General features: G+C 39.1%; 1 protein-coding gene across 1 annotated transcript in view; it reads left to right on the plus strand.

Moving 5' to 3' along the window:
* Positions 1-27,901, plus strand: part of LOC139140355 (uncharacterized) — an 81,169-nt gene that overhangs the window by 23,637 nt on the left and 29,631 nt on the right. Inside the window, exons 2-5 of the mRNA XM_070709557.1 lie at positions 19,146-19,257; positions 19,896-19,965; positions 20,640-20,792; positions 24,468-24,527. Of these exons, the coding sequence (XP_070565658.1) occupies positions 19,146-19,257; positions 19,896-19,965; positions 20,640-20,792; positions 24,468-24,527 (395 nt within the window). The remainder of the gene's footprint in view (positions 1-19,145; positions 19,258-19,895; positions 19,966-20,639; positions 20,793-24,467; positions 24,528-27,901) is intronic.

The following is a 27,901-nucleotide window of genomic DNA, read 5'->3' on the forward strand; positions in this document are numbered from 1 at the left end:
TGTACCATTTTATGGTATTTTGAATAGAATTTCCTTTTTGGACGGGAAATTGAATCCTGTATGTAACTTAACGCCAGGTACGATTTGAAAATATTCTCATCTCCCTACATCCCACCAGGAAAACTTCCCGCTTTAAATCTGCCCATTACAAAAGCTCTCCCCTGCATTCTTCCCATTTCACGATTTTTCCAACCCCGTAACATACCAACCCGTATTTTGGCGTTTTCCAAGTCACTCGCTGAGCACAATATAATATTTCCCATGCACCCGCCGATGATAATAAATACCCGCTCGCCCTTTCCCGCCTGCTTGTCAAGAAAGCGCCAATGAGTACCTTTTTTAACGTGAGCAGCCTTTTGCTGCCCCAATGGTGGCAAAATTGTCGTCTACGACGATACTCTATAATATACCGTGACGAGGAAGACAGTCTTATGATCTTCGACATACCAAGACACAGAAAGCTTTGCATTGCATTTTATTGTATTGTTTGACGTAGAGCGCATCTGTATAAGATCCAGGATTGTATTGAGGCTGGATTGAGCACAGTTGACGAATATGTATTTTGCCATAAAAATAGCTATTTTATAACGTTTACACGGAGCATGGCGTAAGCTTATGAAGTTACACTGTGATAAAAACTCAGTCATAATCTCGGACATTACGGATAAGTTGAACAGTACAAGAATTTCGACATCTTGGGCGCAGGACAAGAAATTTATTCCCTCATACAGCACAAAACTTACAGAAATAAAATCAAAAGTTACAGATTATTGAGAATTGAAACTGTGCGATAGACTTGTTTCAAGTCGGTGAATTTTTAAAAAAATTGTTGTAATAGTTTCTCTTGTGTCTGTCCTATTTCATACTAACCTATTTGAAATTTAGCAGCCTGAGGCCAGCTTTTCCTTCAACGCGTTACATTTGAGTCTGCGCAGTAGTGAGTTAGATTCTGCCGGGTTCCGGGAGAAACTCCCCACTCCACTCCTTGCGTTCGCCCAACTCACGCATTTCACATGAAAACAGAACACAAATCATCGCGTTCACCCCTCTCAAACAATCACAAATCACAGACTTGAACCAAGTCTAGGATACACCACATCCACAGCCCCTACTTTAAATGTGGAATTATCAGCATGTGAGAGGGTCGTTACGTAGGAAAACCTTTAGCAATTTGAACTGAAAAGTATGCTTTCAATGTGATATTTGTCGATATTTTAATCTCTTCGGAAACCGTTCAAATTCAGCATATTTGCATATTTAACCCTTTGAGTGCTGTAATTTTTTCCCACCAAAATTTTAGTGCAACATTTTACCAATTTTCAGGATTTTTCTCTAATTTTTTTGATAATTTTAACCAAATGGACATGACATTTCATCGGCTGCAGTTTTTTATCAAAAATTTGGCAAAAATCTGAAAACAAATTGACTAGGGTATTTTTAAAGGTGACAAAAATCGACTTTGGCGCTCAAAGGGATAATTTCAATGAGACTAATGAGTCTGCTTTGAGTTTGCCTGGTTATACGAATAGATAATTATCTCAGAAATGCATGGGACGAATGTGTTCAAACTTGTGCCAAGGCAGTTGAATATATTATGCATTGACTGAAAAAAATACATGAACATTTACTGTATTTATCAGTGAAATGTAACTGAAATGTTTTCAAAACTGAAACGCGGTCTTTTTACATTATACCAGATGTATTCAATGTATAAATTCAATGCAGTTTGTTGTTCCACTTCCTTTGCATAAATTTTAGCGCGATCGCTCTTTCATTTCCATAGGTAATGCGGTAGATTGGCATGGAGCGGCAGTCTGGGTCACAACATGCGGCTCTAAATGTGCAAATGTGCCCTTCTGAAAAGCTAACATACGAATATAAAGAACACACTAGTATCGTAGGTGCCATCTTCGCTGGCCAAGGTCTCCTCTCCGGGCTGCTGGATGTTAGTGGAAGACTCCTGTCTGGCTAACGAGCCTTGCGAGCGGACGATGCGTAGGTGCAGTCATGAAACCCTCGACACTTTAGCTCCTGTATAGTTCATCGCGTTACTGACGGGAAAGCCATATTAAACAGCGCATTGACCTCATCATCTACCGCAGTTGCAGTCGTTCACAACAGAAATCCCGGTGACAAGTCGAAGGATCAACACCGCGTGTTGCTCTATCGAAGTGCACCATGCTTAGCCAAGGCACAGTCCCTCTATAGAGGGACTGTGGCCAAGGAGTGCCTCGTCGCAGATAAACAACGTCCCAGTTGTTTGCAGGACGAGCACTCCGTGACATGACAAAAGCACGGATTCAACTGACGCATCTAGGGTAATGCACGTAAAAAAATGCCATTGATCCCACTTGTTGATTACTGGTATGTGCCACTAGATAGCGCCTGCTGGGCGGAAAATTAGTTCGTGATGAAGTGCAACTGTATGTGCTGCAGGTTACTTTACCAGCCTTCAAATTAATTGCCTAGGCAACAGTTCCAGACAAGTATCGCCAACTTTTGAGAAGAGTCATAAAACTCTGAATGTCGTGGTATATTCAACATTCCTTTGCCAAACTTCTTCAAGTACACTGACATTTCTTTCTATCCTGTGGTTTGGCATACATATGGGAGACACCCGTCAATATTCCCCAATGGCGGGAATACTGACGGACTCTAGTATGTTGATCTTTCAATAGCACGGCGTGTCGCGAAAAGTCATTTACCTTCTCCAGCAGAGAGCACCGACTGTTTGCCCCGATTGTTCCACTTTCGCTACATCAATTGGGTCATATATCTCTCAAAAGCCGGAACAATCATAGACGGACTTAAGATGTCAGGAAGAAAGCGGACAGTTAATTGCAGAATCCGAAGAAATAACTTCATTCGGTTCGCCCAGAGATGCGCATATCTTTTCTAGAGCTTCATAACAGAACGAAGCGAAAGGCAGTATCGTGTTCCAGTATATTCCACGATACAGAATTTATAACGCTCGGTGTCATGAACTGTAGCAGGTGGGGACAAAGAATATCCCATTAGTTTTACCAACGCGATTGTCTTTTCTAACTGTACCCTTCCATTCAGTGACATTCCCCTTCCGAATAAAGTTCTGTTTTACATGTAAATCCATAAAAGTGTTTCACAGCATAGTAACCAGGCTATTACCCTGCCTGGTTGAAGATACGCACGCCATGTCGCTGTTGGCTGTAAAGTTGAGACACTGTCCAGACAATTCGATAGGATGAAACTAAAAAGTAAAATGTTCGTCTAGTAAAATAAAGTTCTGGTTGACCCATTCGACCTTAATATTGTGCAAACCTAGTAAATTTAAACATGCAAATTTTAAATGCTTAAGTATCAAATTTGACGTAAATCATGGGAAAAATCATAAAAGAGATCATAAAAATGTAATCTGCAACATCAAAACTCATCTACAGAACCATATTTTTATATTTGTACAAGACGTAAAAAATGATTTTTACCAACTTCATAGTGTGATGATCTTTAAAGTCATTATTTCTGACAAAAATGCATTTTCCTCCGTGCATGGGTATGCATATATACGTATGCACGTACATAGGCATGTATGTATTCAAATACGTACGATGATGTAAGTATGTATGTATGTATGTATGTATGTATGTATGTATGTATGTATGTATGTATGTATGTATGTATGTATGTATGTATGTCTGTCTGTCTGTCTGTCTGTCTGTCTGTCTGTCTGTCTGTCTGTCTGTATGTATGTATGTATGTATGTATGTATGTATGTATGTATGTATGTATGTATGTATGTATGTATGTATGTATGTATGTATGTATGTTCAAGCGCACATGCAAAAAGGAACGGTCAAAATATTACAAATCAGATTTTCTGATATCTTCAGTTCATAAAGCACATTTCTTAAATATAATGAGAACTGATTTCTTGATGTTACGTTGCACTGTCGCGTACATTTTGGTTGAGAAATGACAGGCTTACAGTGAACGTGACGCTATGCGTAATTTACATTTGGCACACTTCATTAACCGGCATACTCGATGAATCAAGATTTAGCCAAGATCCCAGTCAAGTATATTCATTTTGTTGATCAAGTCAAATTTGTGCTGTCCCTGATTTTGCATTCAAACGGTTGCAAGGTCAGAAATGAGGAAGGTTGCTAAAGTGAATGTGACGAGATAGATAAAGTACGTATGATGATCATCTCCATGGAAAAATTTACTGCAAATGAAATGTTATAGATTTATTGTGCGTTCTCTGCGTCAACATGTGTGGAAAACGTGCAGAACACGATCTATTGACTTCGCTTTCAATATTCTAATGTCAAATTTGAAAAGACAGATCGAAGTATGAATTATGATCGAATTAAGATGTCGCCGGCATTCTGTGTTTCCCAGACGGGCTTCGACAAAAAACACCGGCAGATTTGAGCTTTTGAATAGGTCAAGTCAGCTAAACTATTGCCTAGGTATCGCCGCCAAAGTTAAAGTTTTGTGAAATTACCATTTATTAGAAGGTACTGGTAGTTTCAGTCACAATAAAGTTTAATGTAATAGCTGTTTTCAGTTATCTATAATATGCAAACATGAAAGACGTTGTTTAAAGGGACAAAGTCGGCCTTTTTTCATGAGTTTTGTTTGATACAAGATACTACTTTTTTGTTTGACATGTTGAAAGATACTGAATGAATGGGTGACCATGCATATATTCGACCCCGGTTTTAGACAGGATAAACGAAACCATCGTGAAAATGAATTAATAGTCATGACTATTAATTCATTTTCACGATGGTTTCATTTATCGTGTCTAAAACCAGGGTCGAATATATGCATGGTCACCCATTCATTCAGTATCTTTCAACATGTCAAACCATATAAGTAGTCAACCAAAGTTCATGAAAAAAGACCTACTTTGTCCCGTTATATATATTTATCTTATATTTTGGTGCACGAGCTGATAAACACCCCAACTGAACTGTAGGAGGAATATGGCAGACACTTCACAAAAATTGAAGAGAAACAGTGATGTGACGATGACGCGGGGGGGGGGTGATGACCAGATATTAAAGCAGAAATTCCAGCTTGGCAGCTACCACCATCCCTCACCCTTCCCGTTGTCCACCGCCATCCCTTGTTCCAAAGTCATTGTCGTTGTTGTGAAATAGGCGTACCGTAAGACATATGGACGTCACCCAATTGAATCAGTTGGTGGCACTCTAATTGACTGTAAGGGGCACGGCTTATACAAATCGTGACTTCCCTTTTGTCGAGGCGGCAGAACGTGAGCCAAACTTATAGACTCTGGCGCCTCGACAGAATCATGTCTGGTGAAAATACGGAAACGTGTAAAGCCGATTGAAGTATTTCCCTTGGGAACACGCTATATTGCACGTATAATTTAATATCACCGCAGATGGTAAAATCAATACTCTACACATTACAATAACTTAACTTGAAATAAATTAGAAACGTTCTGGATCATATCTTGATCACACTTGGAAAGAGCGTACGCGATGCCATACTGTTTACAGGTTTATTTCTTTCTCACTTGTTCTTTTTATGTCAGGACTCTATGAGTCCATACTTTTTGGTAATTTTATATTTGACAATTGTCTTAAAAAAGTACCGCTGTTAACACGGAGATTTCGGCCCTTTTGAATGTCAGATATCGGCAAAGTGTTAGGTTATTAATTCTCAAGAAGGCCTACCAAAGTTGCACAGCGATCCCTGATTTTATTCCTGATTTGGTAAGAGACAGGTTGAAAGTTTTATCGAGGAAAGTTTGAGCGAACGTTTGTCTTTCACTTTCGAAGTGCATACCACCTATATAAAGTTGCTGAACCATGGAAATTGTCATCCCATTCCGGTAAAGCACACACCTTCACATACACGTTCACAAAGGTTTTACCTTTCACATGAATACCCTACTCTAGGTAATAGTAGGCCACGTGCTGTTAATTTGATGTAGCTAAGAGAACAAGACTATTCTTGACTGCTTTTATGACTTAATATTGTCTTGAATCTAATGTGTAGTTTTTGTTTTTGTCTTTGTATGCCATGGCATGAAATTATCTCGGTTTTCTAATTTCAAAGCACGGCTATATATCCGTTATTGCAAACACAGCTATTATTCGTGTTTTTGCATACAACGATTAATCACGTTATCTGAACATAATTAGTTCCCATTTTGTTCCTCATTTCACTCGGAGTGAGAGTCGAGATCGCACATGTCCGGAATGACTGTAAAAGTAGAGGCGATAATTGTTTCCGATGTAGTATGAATATACTGTCAAAATCAAGTCCCAAAATCGTGTCATTTATAGATATACTTCATTTTGTGGGGTGTGATGTTTTCGTATTTATAAAACCAGACTATTTGGCGTCTATTTCGATGTTGTTAAATTGAACGGTTAATTTTTTCCAAAAGTTAATAATTGGGGGCGATGTAATGTTATGTATAACTCAAATTCTGTTCGATTTCAAATTGTAACGTGTTCAGTGACAATACGAGAAACACAGGAACTTTTGTACACGTTGTCCGTTAAAATGGATTTATTTCATTTATTTGATATGGCCCACATGCAGAATATCATTCTCCGAATTAGTGAAACAGTCTTTTATACTTATTAATTGCTATTTTTGTTGCTAATATAATGTTTATACCGACCATGAACTCATAGGTCAGCTCTTGTGCACACTTGTTCCTTTTGTTTATTCTATAAAAAAACCCGGCCTTGAGATGATACTTGCTGTCGATTGTTGTCAAGGACTACGCGCGATCTGCGTTCTATGAGTTAATGGTTAGAGGTTTATGATGCTAACATGTACATTTGGGATCAGAGGCGCTGTTGTATTGCCATATTCTGTCCTCGGTATGTTGTTTAGTAACTTTGTTCTCCCTTCGGAGATGAGGTTGATGGAGGGCATGTCACTTAGGCTGTCATGCTAAAGACTTTTCTACAAAAAAAATCCAAAAACATTTGCACGGAATTTTAAACGCACGAGAACCATGGTAACAAAGCTATGCAGTGGGCTCTGTCAATTCAAATTAAATTAATGTTTCATTTTTATAATTCACCACCTTTCAGTGTCAGTGCTTGTCAAATACGATTACAACTAGTCCGCAAATTGTGTGTGTTTTTATGGTGACAAACACCAACAGCATGTGGTACTTTTGCTCCAAAATTCCAGATTTTATACCGCTGCCGCAAATACACACCGCGTGGCTTGCAAAAATTAGCTATATTTATAAAACAAGAATTTAAACTATGGAAAAACTAATGTACGGAAATTATGAAAATTCTCAAAAAATAGGAACGACGGAAAATGGAAAATTCGTGTCAACAATCACCCCAGTTTTGTTAATTGAATTTTAAAATCAAATTTCCTCGGTGATGTTGTTAAATAGCAAATTTTTCTCTCCTAGTTAGTTGTTACGCCCGATACGATCGATATATCTATGTGTTTATGACTATTTTGTGCTTCAATATTTTTAGCGAGAAACGATGGTGTTCGGGTAGATTTTCTTCATAGAAAAACAAGTACACTCTGAATCTAACACTCGGAGTGGTTGGGGAGGTCGTAGGTGTATGTGACGGAACATGGACTATTTTCGATGTGATGTGAACCATCAAATATAAAGCAATGGCAATGGTTTAACTCGTATATCATACTTCGTTAAATGATTATTACATATACATATACCACTTCAAGTAAGTCACACGTCACTTTTTGAATGCGGTAGTGCAGACTCTAGTCGTTGAAGAAACCCCCAAAGTAACTGTAAATGTCTGAACTTATGAGCACGGCTCGTTTTCATGAGCGGTGAAGGACCTGACACGAGAGTACAATTTGACGATGTCACCGTGTTTGATTTGGAAATGACAAACATTAATTGCCCGGTTGTGAACCCAAGAAGTAGGTCGTGCATTCGTATGCAATGACAACTTCCAAAACAACCGTACCGTGGATGGTTGACAACACACGATTGAATCTATTGGAAGTATTGCATGATGATTGCAAGGACAAAGAAACGTTCGATCCCTTTAAAGAACCAGTAACTGTAACTTTAGATGACTTTGTCACTTTTTTTGTTTTGTATATCGATTGCAAGTTCTTGTTCTACTCCCCATAACAAGGTTAAACACCAACTGTTGAGCTTGTCAACACACTACCTGTACAAGTAAAACGCACTGTTCTTGTGTACATTTAAATTCTCATCCCAACCGAAATTCACTTATCAACAATAACAATGCAGTCTACACATGTACAGGCTGAGTTTACGAGCTGAATACTGTGTATTTCAACAATTTTTTGGTGAGTAGAACACGAACCTGTAGATGGCGTTAAAAAAATAAATAATAGGGGGAAATCACCATATATTACAGCTATTAGCCCTGAACGATGGCTCTAGGATGATAATTAGGTGTATATTATAATTTTTTGTGTAACCACAAGTATTTGTAGCAACATCAAATAGTAATTTTCAGCTCACACATGCAAGTTTTCCAAAATATTTCCATTGTGGTGTTAAATGAGACGTACGCCGTAGCAAAAAGGGTCCAATCGACTTGTTGATGCAAGATGTATGTAATGTACTGTCAAATATTTGACCAAAGTTGTCTGAGATTTCCCTAAAGGCCTGAATGGTGACCAAGTGATGAGAATTGTTAAGAGAAGAATGAGCGCCGCTCCCTCTCTGCATGAGTCAATTTATAAAAAAACTATATTGAGGTATTTGATATTGTATCAAACTATTCAGATAATTGACATTAAAGTTTCAGAGCCTATCCGTAGAACTACGCGAAATAGAATTGACATGTGGCATCTAGCATGCGGACAATTCAAGGGGCACTGCACCCAACACAGCGTATTTTGCTCAAAATCACTTTTTTTTTCAAATATTAATTAATTTGTTAACCCAAGATTAAAATGTTGGTTGGGTTCACCTTTTAGCTTGTGAAGCAGTCGTGAGTTGCGTGATAAAGAAGTGTTAATTTATGCAAATGTATGCAAACCACCTGATTTCCTGGCTTCTCTTTTCTCCCAATTTCAAGATTTCCAAAGAATTTAACTCCATTCTGGCTGGGTCAAATTTTCTGAAATTTTCAGATTGGGTTCTTTAAATGCTATATAAGAAAACGACTATTTTGTTTGGAGATAAAGTTCTTACATTTTGAAACAGAGCCATTTTAATTTTGCTAATCATGTTTTCAATCACTTTTTGTGAGTGTAAGTCTTTAAACCCATGCCAATTTAGAATGAGGATAGGTAATGCAAAATAAAATAGTCGTTTTTTTTCTACATATACTCTTGTTTTATGTGAAATATTATGTTTCAGAAAATGTTTTTGACTTAAATTAATTTTTATCATTCATACTAAAAATGAGTTTTTTTACCCTAAATATACACCCCTTCATCCTTCGAGTAAACTATTGCTACCATAGTAAACTTTAAATTCTTTGCTTTTTGAAAATATATTGCATTAGGGGTTTCCTTGTCATTTTAAATGAGAAATACTGCTTTGAAAAAAACTGTGTAGGCAACATGCAGCTCCACCTCAAACTAACCTATCTGTGTGGCGCGAAGTGCAACTTCTATTAAAATATGATGGAGGTGTTTCAATCACGTGCTCAACGTCCTTCGATTGGCCTTATATTGCTTAAGGGGCGACACACCGATTACTGAGCTGTCATTTCAGAACACGCGGTAAAAAGCTTCCTCTGTTGATTCCGGGAGCGAGGTCGCATCTTTGACGCCAGTATGACTAGCAGAAAGCGTGGTCAGAATAAACAGGAGAGATAGTTCTAAATTGACTGATACCCATATAGAAATTTTAAGGGATTTATACAGAATCTGTTAATTGAAGGATAAGTGGTAAGATCTCCTGGCTTTAATGGATTATTTTGCTGAGTCAAAACATTTATGTACACTGTTTCCATGAAACTATTCGCATCCAGAACGTAATGCCGTGGCTGTACGCGTTACTTTCGAATGACATGATGACAATTTCCAACTCCTGAAGAGCGCATTCCAGTTTTGCAATCGGGTCAACACAAGCATCTCAACGATTGACTGTACACGCTGCCGGCGTTCATGACTCTCCCTCTAGCGACAGTAGATGCGGTTAACTTTTAACTTAAATGGTAATTATCCCACTCAATTGAATCGCCCATCATAGCGGTTGGTTTAACGCCCTATCAAGGCCTGAACCGAGGATTTCAGATCAAAGCGCGCTTCCGATTTGTGTGAACTCTCTCTTGAATAGGTGCATCTTTTCTTTTCTTGATAAAGTTCAAGGAGAATTCGTCGTCTTGAGAATATGAAGTACTGTAATGTTAACCTTGAGTAAACTCCTTACAGAGCTGACGTTGAGGGAGTCGCCATTATTCATCATGCCCTGGGAGGAACACACATATTTAAGGAAAGTATGCACCTCGAAAGTGAAAGACTTAAACTTTTGCTCTAACTTTCCTCAATGGATCTTTCAATCATTATCTTTCAAAATCGAGAATAAAAATAGGGGGTCACCGTAAAAATTTTGGTTCTAGAGAAACAAATTACCCAAGATTTACCGATATTAGAAATTCAAAATGGCCGCCATCCCAGTGTTAACTCTATGGAGAAAAATAAAAATTTTCGAATTTCGAAAAACTAAGCCGGTGAAAAGTTTTCTTTCACCAAGAGCTTTAAAATGAACCCCCACATGTAGTATATCAGAAGAGAATTGTAAAAGTTTGAGAGTCCGAATGTCTGTCCCCGAGGTGCGTTCTACCTTAAGGAAAGAAAACAACGCGAACTTTGAATATATTCACTAAAATTGCAGTTAAAGAGATACAGTCGTCAGAGGCACCGTGGGGCAGTGGTTAGGGTACACTATCAGAGGATGGTGATTTCCTGACCAGGTAGGTCCAGAGAGACGGACTCACTGTCAAAGGATGGTGAGTTCGAGACTCCAGCACGGTGTTTTTGCCCTGAGCAAGGCACTTTACTCCTCATTGCTCCATTGCGTCCACTACGGATGAAATTAATTTTCTACGCCCCGCTTGGCCGGCAGTCGTTTCAATGAAACGGACGGTACATTAGCGTATCTTTTAATAATAAATTTTAACCAATTTCCCTTATTTTTAAATAAGATTTGCATATGATAATGTGCGGGAAAACCAAACACTGGGCATTTCAATCTTACGGGAGTGGGACAGAAATCTACGATTCAGACACGTAAGAGTTACAGATACCGCCGTGTTCTCATTGCACCATAACAATACTTTCTTGTGTGTTTACAAGTCGACTGGAAAATTTTCAAAATGTTCACATCTTAACAGCCACTTTGATCCCCACAGCTTCGTAAAAATTGGATAGCATTGAGATTTTTTGAGGTTTGAGAAGCCCCCTTCCCCCCCTCTGTCTCTCTGTCTCTCTCTCTCTCTCTTTCTTTTCCACATCGCAGATGGAAATGAAATGCAGTGGGGATTTTGCTGCATCAACCGACGATGAGTTCCGAAACCTCTTACGAATTATTAGAATGACTGTGTCGGGAGGAGAGAGAGGGGGGAGCATCTAATAGTTGTGCCACATCGAACGATTCCACCGGTCCGTGGAGGGCGCCGATGGTCTTTATTTGAATGTACCACACCCAAAGAATGCATCAATTTTGCACATTGAGTAAAATATCTAAATTCAAGGCGTTCACCGGTTCGCCATTTCAAACTACTAGTATTTCAAGAGCATTGTGACTGTGCGACACGGGTACGGATGATTGAGTGATGGCGTAGGATGATAACAGAACACATCTCTTTCACATGCTGCATATTAGTGTTGGGTCGCTTACTCGAGAAAATATATTAAAGCTATAAATAGGTGCGGATAAGTCTATTATCAAAAGTAGGAGTAATTAGATATGTTTTATATTTCGAAATGACAACCCAAGTAGGACATTACAATGAAATGTATTGTCACTGCGTGGGTCACGGCCACGATTGTCATGGCAACGAGTGTTTTCTTTCATATACAGACAGTCTTGTCCCTTTTAATCGCTGAAATACCTATGTTGTTAGACGATCAATTCCATATGACTGCGCTCTGCAGTAGAGTCTGTCGAAAATTGCAATTTACAAGTTTTTAATTCAGAACGGTACTCAGAAATTGTTTAAATAGATGTGATATATTATCGAATTAGCCTTCCTTATTCTTTACTGACTATGTGTTGAGAGACTGTCAGCGTCCTAGAGATACGTATTGTATTCGGACGCGAGCTGATATCACCATTCGACGGCACTGACTATGTGTCCCTTACTTATGTGCTAACTACATGCAGGTATATAAATGCGTGTCTACCGCCTACGATCTCGCGATATCGATTTGAATGTCTCACGAGAACACGTTGATAGAATTAAAAGACTACTATATATGAAAGCCCAGTAAGTTCCTCACTAAGATAATGTGAAAGCGTTAGGCAATTATCAGAAGACATTGAAACCGCAATTCGTCTTCCAGGGATATCATGCCGAGGGGAACTCTTTAAGGGGCAACGACCTCGAGAGTTCGACGACCTCAAGGGTAGTCTTGACATTGACTGTCGCGCTCTCAGAGACTGGTGGCACGTGATCAGAATAGGATGCATCAATTCCAAGAAGTACTATACCGCCGTGGCAGGTATCGAGCTATCGAGACAATAATCTTAATAGACTGTGTAGAGCGACACCATTGCATTTGCCAGGGTTATGGTAATTTTTTGTATTTGTCACACGGAGAAAATTTATGTCGATAAATTTCTTAATTCCACAAAAGTTAGTGTTGCTCAATCCCATTTCTGTTCGTTTGCGGCGCTGGCAGGAACTAAATTGGCGGTAAGCAAACACAGACACGTATTATCGGGCGGCATATTCCAAGGCCAGGCTCACGTTGTCAAAGATCGGTCATTTAACTCGAAAGCATCCTTTGCATCTGTACTGTAAAGGTCAAATCATACCAATTGCCATCATTTTCCACTCGGTTTACTAAATTTACCCGAAAGAAATGTTTCCCTAGCCGAATCCCATGGGGTTTTGCCGTCGATGCTGTCCTCCACCACGTGACAAACGTATTTCAAAAACGCCATGACACTTGCGCGCTCAAATAGCTTCTATTGAAGGTATAGAAATCGATAGAATACCGACTAACAATACTTAGATCCACTCTGACATTCAGGGTCGTTCCAGTTAACACGACACCTGCCCAGTGCGCTTATATCATTAAACATTTTAAGAACCGAGGATGAGATCGTGCGATTTGCGATTGACAATCTGCGATTTAACGCCCCCTAAACGCAACGAGTTTGTCATGCGCGTGTTTTAATTATACACGCGATCACACAATTTCACAAGTTCGCGATATTTCCATTCAAACGCGCGGTCGGTTCAGCAAAGATCAGATTTGTTGTCGCACTGGCGCGCTAAATTAATCATGTCGGATTTTGCATCAAGAGGGTAGCATGTGACGTCATCGCATGGAATAGTAGCCGCGGTATCTTGTTTGCATCTAAGCTGCGTGAATGCCATTGCACTTTTGAAAATATCAATGGTGATATTGAAGACGATGATTTTGAACTGTTGGAGATATGTGGTATAAATGTCACTCATTTAATTACTTTGTATAAACGACTCGGTATAGGCAACATCAGTGATCTTAAGGTTATCCTGCCTTGTCCTTTATTGCTTCGTCGCAAACCATGATAATAATCACTGCATTTGTAGACTTTCTTAAGGTAGAATGCGCCTCGGGGACATATATTTGGACTCTCAAATGATAACCATTTTTTTCGACTCACCTGTGGGAGCTCATTTTAAAGGAAATTTTTCACCGGCCCAGTTTTTCGAAAACCCCGAATTTCAAGTACCCCATAGAGTTAACGCAGGGATGGCGACCATTTTGAATGTCAAATATCGGTAAATGTCAGGTATTTTGTTTCTGTAGTGCCAAACTTTGCACGGTGACCTCGATTTTGATTCTCGATTTGAAAGTTTGGTCTGGGAAAATGGAGCAAAAATTTGAGTCTTTCACTTTCGAGGCGCATGCTACCTTAAACACACGCAAAATGCAATTGCAAAAAAGTACAGAACTCTTTAATAGTTTTGCCGCATGCAAATTGTACACCTCATGATAACGCATAGCGAATCTTTTCTTTGCACTGAAAGTGACGAATTCAAATGGGAAGATTTTGTTCACATTGTACCTCACTTCTCCAAATGTAGTGTATTACAATATTTGGTCTGTGGAATTACTCAAAACATTTATGTTTGGCAATTGAGAGAAAACGATGAATCTTCCAGTGATTATGCAATCGATCAAAATATGCTAGTCGATAGTATTTGTAGTGATGAATTCCAGTCCGGGCCGGACTTTAACTCTCATAGTGGAAATGGACGGCACACACTCACACATCCACTATATGATGTAGACAGGATGAATAGCAGGTATTTTAACATAAACTTAGAAGAGTAGAACAAAAAAATACTAGGTCATACGGCGAGCAAAATACTAAAATATCCATACAGTTTACCAGCTGCCCTTTTGGTTGAAAAATTAAGAAATTCAGACAGTGGGAGAAAGCCCAAACCGTTCATCAACATTATCCTTAGGTATGTTTAATCTCTGATTTTGGTTAAGCTTTGTGAACGACATCCACCGAAGAAATGCGGTTTTACTGATTTCACGATGGCGGAGTTGTGAAGGAAATTGGTATTGGCGATTGGTAATCTCGAACGCAGCTATCTGAATTTACGTAAGAATGCGGTACAATGATCCGAATCGCCGCAAAACATGTCGCGGTTTACACTCCAGGGGGCGCCCAACAATTCGTCCGACAGATCATGCCTCTCTCTCTCTCTCTCTCTCTCTCTCTCTCTCTCTCTCTCCTCTCTCTCTCTCTCTCTCTCTCTCTCTCTCTCTCTCTGCCCCATTATGACTAAAAGCAGATGTAGAAATGGTGACGTTTTCACCTTTCCTCGTACTTTGCTGTTCTCCTTAGCTGACGTCAAGAATAAGCAGAGCGGACGTCATTATCTGTACATCCTATTAATCAGATTGTATTTACTCCAGCTCCCCCGCTCCTGAAAGACATTGATGAACTAAAACCGTTTGTCTTTTATTGTTTGGGTCGCTAAGTTGTTGGACAGGATTCACCCAGAGTAGTAGGTTTACATTAAATCGAGGCAGAAGTTGTACAAAAGCGTGAGCTGTACACACAGCGACTCGGACAGTACACTTGTCAATTATTTGATTTGGTTAACGTAGCAACGTAATCGAACATGAATTGAGTTTTCGCAAGAGCTGTGAATTAACTCGATTATTGTATAACTCTGTGTATGTTTTATATAATTATGTAATTATGCAAATATCTATCTGTGTACGTAAAAGGGTACCATGGTATGTATATCCAGTCAGTCATCCGCCTACAGCTTTTAGTAAGTTGCGGTCAGTAGTATAGTTTTATTAAGTTTGAAGTAAGCACACTAGTAAAATGTTAACTTGTGTCTAACTCCATCGAATAAAAATTCACATCATGGCACGAACGCCCACGCTGACCCAAATCACGGCACTTTCACTCAGTAGGCCTACGAAGGAAAGGCCAATATGGACAACTTTCGACTAAGTCTGATTATTTTTTCCCGGTGACAAAATGCTTAGTCATCAAGGAGTCATCACTTTGCTCTTATCCTGCATGCAGATGCAACACGTGATATCTTCGATGGCATAATTTTTGATATGTACCAGATATTACGTCATCGAAGTGCCTGCTGTACTCGAAAGGGGAGCTAAACATAATAGACGTTTAGCACACTGCCGCCCACCATACTTCAGTCGGCCTAAATGACGCTGATAATGCCCTGCCCGAAACAGAAACGATCTTGAAAACGAGAAACGATGGCGACTCTGTCGTTGACACAGTAAATATAAACTTAAATGCCAGAGAGCAGGCGTGAATAACAGCAGAATATACTAGTATTCCCTTGTCTTGTGGATGCTTTTGTCGAGTGTTAGGTCAACAAATCACATCGTTTTAGTACATAATCTTAAGCTTGATTCCTGATGTATATCATGATGTTCACTTTTAACTCAAACCTCTGATAGCCCCTTTGTCTCGACTTCTGATGCTTTCTCTGTTTCGTCGTTTACATTTTCTACGTGAAGTGACAGTGTTTCACAAAAACAGTCACTGCAGCCTATAGTCACTTACTCAAAAGTACATGTATGCTTCTTGACTTGAAGGTCAGACAGTGGGTGGAAAGTGTCGACATGTTTGAGATAGCTATGTCTTCTAGGTCAAACCAACAATAACCCTTTCTCTCTCACACACTGACTCGACGCTACACTTCTCAATCGTTTGCGCTCTTTCCAAATCATAATTGGATATCTATATGGTCATTTACCCCGGGAATAGTAAAAATGATATAAATGGCCAGTTTCTACCTTATTCCGGTTTAAAATGAGAGGTCAAAAACACAGGTAAACCAACTTGTAGTTTTTTGAAAGGCAGTACAAATACCACCAAACTTAAAGTTTTCAGCTTTTTAGCATAATTTCTTAAAGGGAAACTTTCTGCATTCTTTTTCTTGAGCGAGAAAATAATTTTTCATATTTTTACAATTACCTGAATGTTTACAGATATTTAAGGTCAAGATGGACACTATTCTTTATTGTATGTTAACTCTATTTTAAAAATCAACTTTCAACTTTCAACTTTCACGAAGAATAAGACTCTTAAACCTTGATATGCTCCACGGGTTTCATACTGAATCCAAACAAGCTCAGTGTAATTAGCAGAGATTGTAAGTGTATACGAGAGGCAGAAAATCATCCCAAAGGCACATTCTGCTGTTAATGTTAAAAAGCGCTGATACACATATGATAGAGCTCAAACTAGGCACTCATCGCTTCTTCGCTAGGGAATTCCCGCCACAGTTACGTCGTGAACTATGCATGGAAATAGTGATCCAACATTCCGCAAATATCACAGTTTATGGCGACGTTAGCACCGGCACACTCATACTTCAGATGTCTCAAAACAGGGAAAAAGAAATCGCCCCATGTTGAATGTCTCTACTGCCGTAAAAGACTTACTTATCGTAAAAATGTCATGCGCAGTTGTCACAACTTAAGATTTAGAGCCTTCTCCTCAACAAGCTTTTCACCTTTCCCGCATCTTTTTTTAAGTAGACGCTACTTGTTAAAGTTGTTTGTCGTCTGTCTTTTTGAAATTGATTATATCGTTTAAAAAGATATGAGAACAGTAAGGCGCTGAGAAATAATATACAGGGAAAGAGAGTAGCAATACTCAATCAGTGTGACTTACATCATACGACACACTTCTATCTGCGCTCGGTTTTCACCTGTTTTATCTGCGCCAGTGACATTCTACTGCCCTTTCACGTCTGCATGAGAGATGATGCCAAAAGGAGATCCGTCTGTGTTTTATGTAATTAGTTCTTTTTTTGGTAACCTAACCTTTGACCTTCCAATGATATCAGACTAACTTATCCTTATGCCAGAAGACAACCAGATGGAACCTCAGAACAAATAATAAAGCCAGCGGCGAGAAATATGCAAAAAAAATCATAAGAAGCACGCCAGACGATTTCATCAGAATTAATCAGGATATGTTCCCGCCAAGAAATGCGATCAACCTTTGCAGAAGGTTTATTCTTCTCAAAAGAGCACCTCGTGACATTTCGAGAGAAAACAAACCCGGTCTTCGATTCATCTCGGCGCTGAGAAGCATTCAGCAACAATATCGAGCCGGTTTCTCGCGGGAATGCTCTCTCTAAACTCGAGATAAGATTCGAATCAGTCGATTGCCCGGTCGTCGACATTGAATAAATACTCAAATGATATCCACCGGGGACCGTCCTGCTCTGGATTATACAAAGCACGGCTGTACATCTTAAGACAGACCGAAGTCACGTCCCTGAGTTCTTGTGATATGCGAGTAAGACACGAATAGCTTTATCCGTGTTTGTTGTACTCCCTAAGCTGCGAGATGAGAAATCGATTGTGGGACGCAAAAATACCATCACTTTAGCACGATCCTGGCTCTAAAACAGCAATTTAACATTTTGTGGAGCCCCTTCGATAATTATTTTATTATATCAATCCTGAATGTGACAGTTTTACTTGACAAATATAAATAAGCAATGTGTTCCAATCTAAATGTCGATCTATCTACGTTGTGCCGTATATAAGCAAGGGATACATGGCTTTCGTTATTCCACGCAGAATACACTGAACAGGTTTTCTCATTTGATATTTTCGAAAATAGCTTTCCTAAATTGCTTCAATTATCGTGGAATCTTTTTCAAACGATTTAAAATCGAATTAATCCACGTGGCACGGGGATTAAGCAACTGATTGGTTTTTGTGTCACGCATGAAGAAAGCACTGCCGATCGTTAGTCATCAGAAGCAAAACAGCAGTGTAGAGCTTACAGATTAGTCCCTACTCCACCGCCCAGTTATAATTCCAAACATATCTGCTAAACACGATCGTGGTCTGGGATTTCTTCCCTTGCGTCAATTCTTCATCATGGCTGATTAGATGTTTACCTCTTTCTGTACTTATGACGTGTCTAAATAATACTTTAAAGTCCTATCAGTTTTTATATGTCGTTTCAATATTTTTGTTCTGTTGTAAACTTATAGGTTGCTGGTTTTTCTCTCAAAATCACGTTGCAATACAATACCGAAGTTTCCAACTCGTCATAACAACCTGTACATGCGTAGTATGTCCTTGGTTATTGTTCGACACCGGAACTTTATTCCAGACTATTGCATTGAATACTGTACACAGTGCTTTGCAAGGCTAAGACCACTTTGCATTTCAAAAGGACAATGAGAAAATGCACCAGTTTTCCATGTGAGGTTATGAAATTATAATTTTCAAAAGTGAAGCTTACAGGTATGGAAAGTTTGTGTCCTTGCATTTAAAGTTGATCGACTATTGACGACATTCACCCAAGGCTGTTGACAGGTAGCTGAAAAAAGATGAACATGTCTGTTACCCGATTTGAATGTATTTTTACACTTCCTGTACAAGTAATAACCAACGGCCAGAAAGTCCAGTCAGCGCTGCCTCGTTCCGGTACCAAACATGTTTTAATCATTTTTGTTCTCTTTTCCGATTTTCAACTTCAGTGGCGGAGTTTTCCCAGAAGGTGGTGTCCATCTACGAACAACATGCCAACAACCTTCGAACTGTATCCGAAACATTCCGAAAGAAGACGAACGACTCCTTGAGAGATAACAGGTGAGTAATTCAGTCAACATTTTGCACCTCTGTACCTTCCAAGCACATCGTGCTCCAGGTGTGAACAGAATGTAATTTCTTTCATCGGGAGGGATGTAACGGTAGTGGGTTGTTTGAAAGGCTATTGCTGGTTCTGGCATCAGAGATCGAGTACGCAAGGCCAGAGTAATCAAATTCTTTGTTTGGCATCCACTGAAAATTTTGAAAGGTTCATAAAATTTATTACAAACAGGAAATTTCACACACGAAAGTTTTATGTTGACTGTCATGTAATACATTAAGAATCAAAGCAGGAACTTCTTTTTCACGCCCACAATTTACATTATATTGTGACATTCTGCAAGAATGCTGGCGTTTTGAGTACATTTTACAAAAATTGAGAACAAAGATTTATAGGGAGAAAAGCTACGCGACAAAGTCCCAATCAGAGACTATGCGACTTTTTCCATGGAAACCTCTAAAAATCTACACTCACTCAGACGTAATACAAAGAATTTAATCACTTCGGTATAACCAGCATCCGACATTTCAATGCTCTGTGAAAGAATGAATAGGATAAATATTAGTTCTGATATGTAAAGAATGTTTTACCCCTGCTGTTAACAATAACAGTATTTCATTCCCTCAATGATACACAGAGATGACGAAATTCCAGGATTGGTGGGATTGTGGAGAACCATATTGCAAGAGACAGACAACGAGGCAGAGGTAAGTCACGTGGACAGTCGAAACATTCTGAACCCTACATAGCAGCAAACCTAACCAGAGTTGTAAATACGCCGACAGCGTATATAACAAATGCAAGGAAATACACGGCCTTCAAGCCACGGAATGCCTAGAATTGGCGAGAAGGAGCTTTTTCTGCTAGACATGGTATCCAACATACGTTATTCCGAGTCTCAGGTCCATAGTTTCAATGTAGCAAGCAACAGTCTTCACTTGGCATCTGATAATGAACCTACTTGAAACTGTTTGAGAAAGAGAATACTATGTTGTTTACATCAACAATAATAGCCGTCGGCTGTCATACCGGATCTTATAATTATAACACCATAACAAATCGGTAATGGAAGTTATTGAACTTATAGTTCAATTTACGATCTAATTATCCATCGTACTTGCTGCCAGAAGTTTAATACGATAAAAGTAAATTTTTCTTACTTTAAATGCCTTTGTTTGAGAGGATTAACGGGTTTTGAACCGTCTACAGTGTCATTGACACACGCTTTAACAGTCACACCCTAAGCAGTGTTATTGAATCTATAACGAATATGCCGTGTAACTCTTTGGTACGTCCCTACACCGTACTATTCATCGGAAAGTCTCCCCGGTGTACTATGTATTCAGAGACTGAGAAGGGTCGTTGATCTCTCTCCTTGCAGGTTAACAGAATGTTGGCCAAGACATTTACGGAGACCTTGGTGCTACCTCTACAAGACCTGGGCAACCAGCACAAGCAAGTGATCAAGAAGATAGTAGGCTACCAGGAAGAGTTTGAAGACAAGGTTGTCAAGCGGAGAGAAAGTCTGATGAAGGTAGGGATCTGTCAGAATACAGCGTGGTTCAGCCTTGCAGGTACAACACATGCCCTGGAATGTACGTGACAGTCAAACGTATCTTTATTTAAACTGGATCGAGACAATTTTGTTGTCTCTGTTGAACATTTCAGGCCATGTGGAAAGGATGATGAGTTTAAATTGACAGTGGATGTAACTATTAAAGTATTTTAATTACTTTTGTTAAAAAAGCAGGCATATTTTCTTCCCTTCTCCCTAAAGTATGTTGAAATGCAAATTACTAGCATTGCAAACATAACTTTCTGTGTTCAATATGCAATGTTATTGTCGACAGCTGACGTCAGGTCCGAATTAAAACTCATTCGTCGAGAATAACATTGAGTGTGGCACACATGCAGGCATTTATTGGCAACTTGACCTCATGGCATTCCCCGAGACTTTTGGAGTAGAACAAGGGACGATTAGAGGAGAGAACAGAAATAACGGAAAGTGCACGTGAAGTTCAATACAGGCTATGGAGCTCGGAACTTGCTTGCAGCGCCCTCTGTGCCGTGATACTTAGAAGGTGGCTGTCTTGTGTGAGGAAAACAGATGCTCAAACAGCAGGGAAGTTTAAAATTGTCCGGCCGCTAACACCCTCACTAGGCTCAAATTAACTATCCCATTGTCAACATTATCAACGAAAGGAATTTGTCATACGATAAGCAAACTACACCAAACTTTATGAAAATTCTTGCACTTATTTCAACCTCAAGCCCGGCGGCCAGCAATTTGCGCGTCTCCAGTGAACGGGACCGTGACCAGTGCCAACCGTTGAACGCAAACAACTTCAATTGCCGTTCTATACGTATGTTATATGAGCCTGTCAGAAGCACTCAAAACAAATCGATTAATCATCCGTGGCTTATGAGACTTCTCTAAAAGGAAAATATTGATATTAATTACGATACGAATAGCTCGACTTTTTTTTTCGCACGTCATCGATGTAAAAGCATGAGTAAGCGAGAGAAGGAGTCCATGTTGGCCCATTTTTCTTGAAAATCATTATAATCCCATCGTAGGAGAGATATAATCATTGCTCAAGGTGTTTTGAAAAAAAACCCCGCAAGATCGAGGAGGGGTTCGGGACAAAAAGAAGTTCTCAAAGGTCGTTATCAACAGGAGTTCATCGGGTTCAACCATAAAGAAGGTCGTGTTTGTGAAGTTATCTTTAGCATGATCATGCTAAACCAGATGGAAGAGTTACATATGTAATTCTGAAACTTTAAAAATGTGCATGACCATGGGGATCAGAGAAAAAATTCCTGTTGAATCCATGAAACCAAATGGTGCCTTATTGCGTTATCTGGACAATAGGGTGACGTCACATTTTAACAATTCGCGCACCCAAGGGTAGTGAGTGCAATCGTCCCCGTAAATGAAATATGTCTGCTTTTAAATATTTTTAATTACGGAATATATGCAATATGGTCAGAGTCACGGTATTCTACACTGTCAAATAAATATTCGACATTGTTTGCACATTATTTATCAATTCGACTACGACTTGAGATATCATATAGACCATCAGGTAAAGTGTTGCAGATACAAGAACGTCATCATAAGGCAACCCGCGGTGGGAGGGTTCTTCAACATTGTTTAAGGACCCGGATGAGTGTATTCAAAACACTGAGAACGGTCCGCAAAACCCTCCTATATGTATAGTATATTTATTTAAAATTCAAAATGGCCGCCGTCCCTGTGTTAACTCTAAGGAGAAAAATAAAATTTTCGAATTGCGAAAAACTAAGGCGGTAAAAGTCTTTCTTTCTCCAAGAGCTTTAAAATGAGCCCTCACAAGTGGTATATCAGAAAAAGAATTGTGAAAGTTTGAGAGTCCGAATATCTGTCCCCGAGGCGCGTTCTACCTTAATATTACTAATATTAATATTATTAATATTATATTTCAGAAAAGAGAAGGTGAATAAATAGATAGATTACATGAAACAAATTCACAGCTGCTCATAGAAACATTCCGCTGTGTATAAAATTTACAAATTTCTGTCTTGGTTTACGTTTTATTTTTGTGAAGCTAGTTAAACTACATACCAGCTGTTGTATTCCATGTTTGCGAATGCCATGTAGCCGTCATCAAACTGACAAATGCTAACAAGTAATATTGCAGCTGATGGCAGACTGTTTATCGGACTCATACTTCCCTTTCTAAAGCACATTCTGTAGCCTGTTAAGGTAGAATGCGCCTCGGGGACAGATATTTGCACTCTCAAATTTTTACGATACTCTTTTGGCCTACCACTTGTGTGGGCTTTTGAAGCTTAAAGAGTAAAAAAGTTTTCACCGGTTTTGTGAAAATCAAGAAATCCATTTTCTCCCATAGACATAACACAGGGATGGCGACCATTTTGAATTTCAAATATCGATAAATAATAAGTAATTTGTTTCTCTAATACCAACATTTGCACGGTGACCCCGATTGCATTTGTGATTTTGAAAGAGAATAGTTTAAAGTTTGTTTGACTTTGAGCAAAGTTTAAGTCGTTCATGTTCGAGGCGCGAACTACCTTAATTTCAGGTCGAAGGTCATATCCAGAGCTTTGTCATTGTTTTGCTCTGCTTTATATTTCATTTTCAAGCAAAATAGCATATTGAATACTATCGCGTTCTGACTATTATTTTAAACCAGAGGCGATGATTGACACACCCTCCTGACGCCGCGCTCCGTGTTGCCTAGGAGACCGGGGGCAACATTGCGCACAAGATTCCACTGCGAACGCGCTGACACAATAATCTGACGCAGATTTCCACGACTAGAATATTCTAATGACTAGCGCAAATATCAGATTTTAAAACAAAATTTAAAAGGAAAGTATGGTTTTCGAGGTTCATGAGCAAGAAGTGCATGAAAAGAGCGCCCCCACTGTTCGGTCCAAATTCTTCTACTTGCGATTTTCCCGTAACTGACAAAATTTATGTGGGCACTGATATTTACGGTCAAATTAATCCAATTGAAATTTGAGCATTGTCTGTTCGCGTGAGACGGAGTACGTTCTGTATGCAATTAGTCGTAACACTGATTCTACGCAATGCTCGACTGTTACAACGATATGTTTTTTGTTAGATTCGCTTGTAGGCCTTTGTGACGGAGTACAGCCTTGATATCGCGGTTGAAAAGTCAACCCCCTACTTCTTACACTATCATCACCTAAAGGTGACAAAATGTAAACTTTCCCATGTTACACTGATAACATCAGCATGGTTTGGAAGGTCATACATTGCTATTAAAACTGAATACCAACAGGTCCGTGTGTTTGTTTAAAAGTTCATAATATGCTGAACTTCATACCAATAGGTCAGTGTCTGTTTATGGTGCAGACACTCGCTATCCTCATGGGTGTATTTCTTTCTGTACCGCCGAGCTAAAACCATCCTTCCCAAATGACGTAATGGCAAATGTACTGCGTTCTAAACATTCAAAATATGGCCTGAAGCTCGAATACATCACAGGACTACTAATGTTCCGTGGTCACACAAAAACAAAGATTTCTATAAGAACCTAGGACTTTGAAAATTCATCGCTTTTCGAGATTATCGTCTGCCCCTGCTTTTCACACTTCCAAGCTAATGGAGCGTGTCACTTATTCTCGCGAAGACAGCATTTCATCAGGCGCTGTTCCATTTTTTTCTCTATTTCAGTGTCAGAAGGAATATCATGAATCCTGGACCAAAGCCAAGTCACGTGACCCCAGCATTAAGGTAAGATACGCTGAGTTCTCATACATACTTTAGGTGTATCCGGCAGATGATTGTCTTTTACTCAGAGTAATTGCGCTGTACATTACAATGATTAGATTCAGCTCTTCAGTCGTCTGGCTACATAAAAACATGTTTCGTGTGACCCCTTATCATAATATTTTTCGAACTGATGTTTTTCTTCCCAAACATACAAGCGTCCTGGCAAGGCCGATCGTGGCAGAAGTGCGTGGGGAGAGAGTTATTCCGATAAATAAATTATTCGTTGATCTTAAGATCGCCATAGTTCCGTTAGCTGCAACTTTTCATGTACTTTAGAGTAGTTTTTTCTGTCGGTCACAGTTTTGCCTACTCCCCAAATCATGTCAAATACCACGTTTTCACCCTGTCAACACAATATGTATGTATGTATGTATGTATGTATGTATGTATGTATGTATGTATGTATGTATGTATGTATGTATGTATGTATGTATGTATGTATGTATGTATGTATGTATGTATGTATGTATGTATGTATGTATGTTATACGATAAATGCGTTGGCTAGGCTTCCATTTCGTATTTCAAGATATATAAGGACGAGGAATAAATAAGTGTGTGTGTTTTACAGGAAAAAAACCCAGAGGAGAATATCACAAAAATAAAGCTATTCTCCCTTTCAAGACACAAAGTGCGGTCTTTTAAAAATTATTTCCAAATTTGACATTGATCATATTTGAGAAGTCAGTCATATCGTTCAGCATCTTAGAAGACAGTACAAGAGTGGTCACGTGAGGGGTGGACAGTTAGCTCTCAGGAGCAGATGGTCAGAATTCTGACATGCAGTTTTTATTTGTTTGCGTTCCAAAACTAAACGAATAATCGGATTTTGCACGGTATGAATACTACATACCATCGTTTCCCAATTTTTACATTTTTTTCGGTCGACCCCCAGCGAATATTTTCGTTAAATAATCAACATTGCTTCTCAATTTTTTCGCTAGACTGGCAATTTATGCACTGGTGGTTTCTCTTCAAGTTTTTACAACCCTCTAATGTAACGGTCATCCTTACGTTCTTTCATGAACTAGAAATACATGCTAAAGATCAGCTTTAGGTAGTATGCGCCTCGAAATTGAAAGCCTTAACCCTCTCTCCACCATGGTTTGGTCCAAACCCATTGTTATAAATGGTGAGTGTGGACCTGTTTACAGGGAATAAGGGATGGACAGGTTGAACTTTGCGAAATGAAACTTTAATCCATTGCCTTTCCGAATCAAGAATGAAAATCAGGGTACTAGAGAAACAAATCACCCGGTATTTATCCACACTTGAAATCCAAAATGGCCGCGATTCCCTTGCTCATTCTATGAGGAAATATTAAATTTTCGAATTCCCCCAAATAAGCCGATGAAATCTCTCTTAAAATTATAATCTTCAAAATTAGGGCTCCACAGGTTGTAGGCCAAAAATATATTGTAAAATTTTGAGAGTCCGAATATCTGTCCTTGAGGCACAGTCTATCTTTAAGGTAGAACGTGCCTCGGGGACAGATATTTTAGTCTTTCAGAATTATCAATACTCTTCTGACCTGCCTCTTGTGGAAGCTCATTTTAAAGCTCTTGGTGTAAGAATAGTTTTAAACGTCTTAGCTTTTCGGAAATTGAAAATTTTATTTTCCTCCATAGAGTTAACTCAGGGATGGCGGCCATTTTGAATTTCAAATATCGGGAAATCTTTGGTAATTTGTACCTCCAGTACAAAAATTTGCTCTGTGACCCCTGATTTTCATTTTTAGCTTGGTGAGAGAGTGTTCGAAAGTTTCATCAAGGAAAGTTTGAGCAAAAGTTTAAGTCTTTCATTTTCGAGACGCATACTTCCTTAAGCGCCATTCCAACAAGGAGCATACACACGCCAACGTAGTGTACTAGTAAAGGCCACAGATGACACTTATCACACCAGACATTACTAATCGGCATGACTGATTTTAAATTGTCATTTACTTTTAATGAATGGAAAGAATGTCACGGAGACAGCGACATCTCCTCTTTAAAAAGTGAAATAATTGACAAAGGTGAAGGCCCATCAAGATGATTGATTGCTATCACACGGGAAACTAGAGTATCTGGAGCGCGAGGACCGGTGCGCGGCAGCTTAAAACCACTGACGTGTTACCCGTCAGTGATCTCTTTATCAATGATGTCATCTACCCCGGACTTTGTGAGCGTGTCGCCGCCACGATGAATAATATGCATGTGTCGTATTTTAGCGTAACCGTTTACGCCTGAATATGTCATGTTTGAATGTAAAGCTTGAGAAAACCCGCTACAAAGCGGAAGGAAAGTCTGAAATGAAAGTCTGCATGAAAGCCGGTCAAAATTATTCTGAATTGAGTATCAGACTGGAGGCCACCATTCATAGATTGCCGGGATATGAGTAGGTAATAAATAATAAAATTTAATATGTAATATTTTATAACCTACTCATATCCCGGAAGTTATATATATATATATATATATATATATATATATATATATATATATATATATATATATATATATATATATATATAGTTATATATATATATGTATGTATATATATATATAAACAACAAATGCTACAACTTTTCATCATCAATAAACAATACGAGAGAGAGAGAGAGAGAGAGAGAGAGAGAGAGAGAGAGAGAGAGAGAGAGAGAGAGAGAGAGAGAGAGAGAGCACACAAGTCCACAGTATAAACCTATGTACAGGGGTTGGTTTCTGAAGTATCTTGCTCGAGAGGCTTGTGGAGGGAAACAGTGTCGGATAGGCTTGACAGCTGGTTTGTAGTTGAGTATTAGTAGGTCGCGTGACCGAACTTTCTCTTTTTTCTTTGACCTTAGAAGATAGAATTTGACTCCAAACATTTATTACGACGGGGTCACGGGAAAATGTTTCGACTTACTGACTTTAGGAAAAGGGGGTCGTCATAACTGTGTTCTGTTGGGCAGATATATATTGACAACAGCGATTGGATGATACGATCTTGTCGTTTACTTCTTCACGTTTGGTCTTTGACAGTTAGCACGCCGATGTTTTACGGGCTGCAAAAACCACTTCTTTCTTTTTAGAATTGTGGGGATAAGAAGCAAGCAGCAGCTCCACTCATCGAATTATTTTATGTTAGTTATACTATAGTCAATCTTTAACGTTGTGTGTCAGCAATTGTTGAGAAATATTGTCAGGATTTTCTCGTATTCAACGATTTAAAACAAGACATGACACCCACGTCTTGAAATAACAGATGAGGGCGATGTCCAGAGATAAATCTTATTTCTTCCGTCTAGCACATCTACAGTTACACTGAGTGTGTTCTTATTGTATCGTTTCACCAATCAAGGATTCAACATAGTTT

Source organism: Ptychodera flava, chromosome 9, assembly GCF_041260155.1.
Source record: "Ptychodera flava strain L36383 chromosome 9, AS_Pfla_20210202, whole genome shotgun sequence".
Lineage (NCBI taxonomy): Eukaryota > Metazoa > Hemichordata > Enteropneusta > Ptychoderidae > Ptychodera > Ptychodera flava.